This window comes from Elephantulus edwardii, unplaced genomic scaffold, assembly GCF_000299155.1.
Source record: "Elephantulus edwardii isolate Elephantulus edwardi_28Jun2011 unplaced genomic scaffold, EleEdw1.0 scaffold00070, whole genome shotgun sequence".
In the NCBI taxonomy this organism is placed as follows: domain Eukaryota; kingdom Metazoa; phylum Chordata; class Mammalia; order Macroscelidea; family Macroscelididae; genus Elephantulus; species Elephantulus edwardii.
In genome coordinates, this window is record NW_006399820.1 from 3,142,276 (window position 1) to 3,146,749 (window position 4,474).

Sequence of the window (4,474 nt, forward strand, 5' to 3'; positions counted from 1 at the left end):
TGCATGGTGCCACTGTTGTAGAAAGTGACTGACATCAGGGTTGGGGAAGACTGAGAAAAACTGGATAGATTATGTATACTGAATTTAAACAGATGAGGGAGAGAACAGTTTAAAAGTGATATATGATAGCATATTATAATTATCACAGGAATCCAGAATTAAGGTTGCACAGTGGAGTACATTTGGGGGGGGGGTGGAGGCAGGGTCAGGGTCAGAGGGATTGCATACTAACGAAGACGTTTATTTTTTGCTTTTCAAAGAGAGGAGCGAACTGGGGGGAGGGAGGATAGAGAAAAAAGTGCAATAATGAATGAATGAAAATCCAAAATCTCTGTAAATGTTCAAACCCAACAACTTTACAGTCTGTGACTAGCTCTAAGCTAGAGATAAATGTGAATATTCAAATGAAGTGAATGAATCCTTTGTAAGATTGGAAACTAGAGCTCACCAAGCTCACCTTTTAAAATGTTGTATATATGTGATATAAATTTGGATATTCAATTTTCCTTAATTTTTAGAGCCAAAAACCTCTGATAGACTACTTAGGAAGTGAGCGGAATAAAATGAGGAGAATGAATGACTATATGGTTTAAAATTCAGGAAAAAAAAAAGAAATTCCTGAAGCATTTGCTGAAGAAGGTCAAAGACTGCAGCCGTCAATATGGATTGCATCTCAATGTCAAGAATACAAAAATTCTCAGTACTGGATTGACAGGCAACATCATGATAACTGGAGAAAAGATGGACACTGTCAATCACTTCATTTTACTTGGATCTATAATCAGTACCCTTGGCAAAAGAAGTCAGGAGATATACTGCACTGGGAAAGTCTGCTGTCAAGGACCTCTCCAAATTACTGAGGAACAATACTGTTTTAGGACTAAAGAAAATTGAGATTATGGTCTTTGAAATCACTTACTATGCATCTGAGAGCTGGAAAGTAAATAAGGATGAAAGAAGAAAAATTTATGCTTTTAAGCTATTGTGTTGGATAAGAGTACTGAATATCCCATGGACTGCCAAAAGAACAGGTATGTCTCGGAGAAGGTGATGTCAGTTTGCTCCTTGGAAGTAAGGATGGCGAAGCTTTGCCTCACATAACTTTGGGCATGTCGCTAAGAGAGACTATTCCTTGGAGAACATCATGTTTGCAAAGGTGAAGGGATAGAGAAGGAAAGGAATATCCTCAACCAGGTGATTGACACAGGGATTGCAGCAATGGGCTCTAGTCCGTAAGGACGGTACAGGATAGGTCAGGGTTCATATCTGTTGTTGTTTATAGGATCAGCTATGAGTTGTACTCAATTTGATGACACCTAACAACATCAGCAAAAGGTTTACATTTAAACCTACAGAACCTGTTTGCACAGTGTCAGGGAAAGACCCAAGTTTATAGTCTGTTCTTAAGACTGCACTCTTAGTGTTCACATTGGCACAAGATTAAAATGTGCATATAAAAGTTTTTCCAACTGTCTTTGAATTATATTCAGAATTTCTTGTATTCAGAATTCAGAAACTGAGGGGAGTCTGAAGCATTTGCTGTAGAGGGTCAAGGACTACAGCCTGCAATGCAGATTGAAGCTCAACATCAAGAAAATTAATTCTCACCACTAGGCCAATTGGCAGTGCCATGATATATGGAGAAGAGATTGAGATTGTTAACAGTTACAGCTTGCTCAGCTCCACAACCAACATTCTTAGCACCAGCAGTGAGGAAATCAAAAGACAAACTGCACTGGGGAAAAATGTGCTGTCAGGGAGTTCTCCAGAGTACTGAGAAGCAACACTGTCAGTCTAGAGATTAAGGTGAGCCTGGTCCAGCCCATGGTCTTTGCAATTACTTGCTATGCATCAGAGAGCTGGACAATGACCAAAGATGACAGGAAAAGAATTGATGCTTTTGGGTTGTGGAGCTGTAGAAGAGTACAGAACAATACCATGGACTTCCCTGGAGAGGGTGAAACCAAGACGCTCCTTGGAGGCAAGGATTTTAAGGCTCCATCTCACATACTTTGGCCATGTGGCTAGACGGACCATTCCTCAGAGAATAAAGATATCATGCTGGAAAGGTGGAAGGACAGCTCAGGAGAGGATGACCATAAATGAGATGGACTGACACACTAACTGGGGTAATGAGGGCAGGAATGTCAGAGACAGTGTGACTGACTCGGAATAGAACAGGGTTGAGAGCTATTACATGTAGGGTCTCTAGGAATCATAATTGACTTGATGGCACATCATAACAACAACAACATAATATATAGACTCCATGTTGTTGTTATGTACCATTAAGTCAGAAACAACTCAAAGCTTATCTGTCAGTGGGTTTTCTGAAGCTGTAAATTGAACTGGAGGAGACTGTCCATCTTTGTTCCATGGAGCGGCTGACGGATTCGAATTGTGTGCCACTCACGGATTTGAACTGTGTTGGCATCAAAGCTCCTTACCACTAAGCTACCAGAACTCCTAATACAGGTGTGAAGATGTTGTTGTTGGTGGTGTGTGTCATCAAGTTGGAACTGACTCATAGTTGACCCTCCAGTAGATTTTCAGAGACTGTCCATCCCAAGATGCAAAGAGGGTACCTTCACATCTGTGTAAGTGAAACTTATTAGCCACTGTACAAAATAGGCACTATCTATGAGTTTGTGATAACTTTTCCCATCAGTACACATATTGAAAGCTAAAGTTTTGCTTTTTTAAAATGTTTGATAGATACAATATTTAGAAATCAAAGAGCCCTGCTAGTATAGTGGTTAAAATGCTCAGTTGCTACCAAAAGAAAGGTGGTTTGACCCCTTCCCCAGCCACTCCAAAGAGAAAGATGTGGAAGTCTGTTCCATAAAGGTTCTGACCTTGGAAACCCTACAGGGTACTTCTGCTTTGTCTTTGGAAAGATGTGGAAGTCTGTTCCATAAAGGTTCTGACCTTGGAAACCCTACAGGGTACTTCTGCTTTGTCCTACAGGGTTGCTACGTGCTACGAGTCACAACTGGATGGCAATGGGTTTGGTTTGGTACTTGGAAACCAACTGCTCAAGGTACATATTTAAAGGACATGGAATATTTTAGGGCAAATCTAAAGATAACTATGCTTTGTTATGCAATTAATGACTTTATTCTCAACTGTTTAAAATGAGAAGTTGTATGGGGTATAGTTTGGATACGTACGTTATGTTCATATCGACACTGACTCCAGGTACTCCCCGTTCTGTGCACAGCAAAGCCACCGTTGAAATGCTGTCTATTAAGGTTGCTGTCAAACCACCATGTAGAGTGCCCATTTTATTGGCATGCTGTTCTTCTACTTTCATTTCACAAACCAATTTCCCAGGAGCAAAAGACACAGGCATCACCTAAATGTAACAAAAATAGAAGGAGAGAATTTTGAACATTCATTCTGTGGAGTTAGAAAAACCCAGACAGTAAACTGGGCATTTTCCTTTAGAAGTTGATTCAGATATTTAAATATGGCACCACCCTATTTACAGAAGTAATTAACTCATATGTGAAGTGAGAATATTTAAAAGGAAACAGTAATAGTTCTAGCTAACTCCCACTTCTCCACAGTAACAAAGTCAATGTGATGTTAACCCATGCTATTTTTAATTGGATCTTCCCAAATTATTACACAAGCAGAGTAATTTTTAAAAAAGATTTTGTAGTAAATGGCTAAAAAGAATTTTTAAGAGACTTGTAATAGATAACTTCTATTTTGCAGATAAATTTAGTTCTTTATTCTCAAGCTCATACAAGATGTGATATAAAGTCTAGGTCTGTCTATTTTTAAGTTCCCCTGATCACTATACTTCCCAGAAAAGAACATCATGTCCATCGAAGGAGAGGATCAGAAAAAAAAAGAATATTTTAACTTCTTTATTTACTTTTGAAATACTTATAGTAAAGAGAAAGGCAATATAAAGGGGTTGATTAGGCATTATAATGAATTCATTACATTAACCAATGGTAATTGTTATAAAGCAAAATATCTTTGACTTTATAAAAATAAAAATGATTCATAAATATTAATTCAAAAAACTAAAAAAGGAAGATTCTGAATGATGTGGGCGCAAACACAGCAGTGATAGTGAAGATGGCACAGGTCAAAGCACTGTTTTGCTCAAGGGTTGCTTTGAGTCAAAACTGACTTAATGGCACATAACCATCATTAACAACAATAATAATCACATACACACACACGCACATAATGTATATATATGTATGTGTGTATATATATACAAATACATACACAAAAACACACACACACATATAGCATGTGAGGCAAAGTTTTATTATCTTTGCCTCCAAGGAGCACTCTGGTTTCACTTTCTCAAAGACATACTTGTTTGTTCTTTTGGCAAACCATGGGATATTCATTACTCTTTTCCGATACCATAGCTCAAAGGTATCAATTCTTCTTCTGTCATCCTTATCATTGTCCTGCCCTCAAATGTATAGCAAGTGACTGGAAAGAC

The 4,474-nt window shown here is 38.3% G+C and overlaps 1 protein-coding gene across 1 annotated transcript in view; it reads right to left on the reverse strand.

Moving 5' to 3' along the window:
• The window catches only part of ACOT13 (acyl-CoA thioesterase 13), a 33,017-nt gene that overhangs the window by 16,299 nt on the left and 12,244 nt on the right, over window positions 1-4,474 (reverse strand). The window contains exon 2 of the mRNA XM_006888685.1: window positions 3,171-3,355. Within this exon, the coding sequence (XP_006888747.1) occupies window positions 3,171-3,355 (185 nt within the window). The remainder of the gene's footprint in view (window positions 1-3,170; window positions 3,356-4,474) is intronic.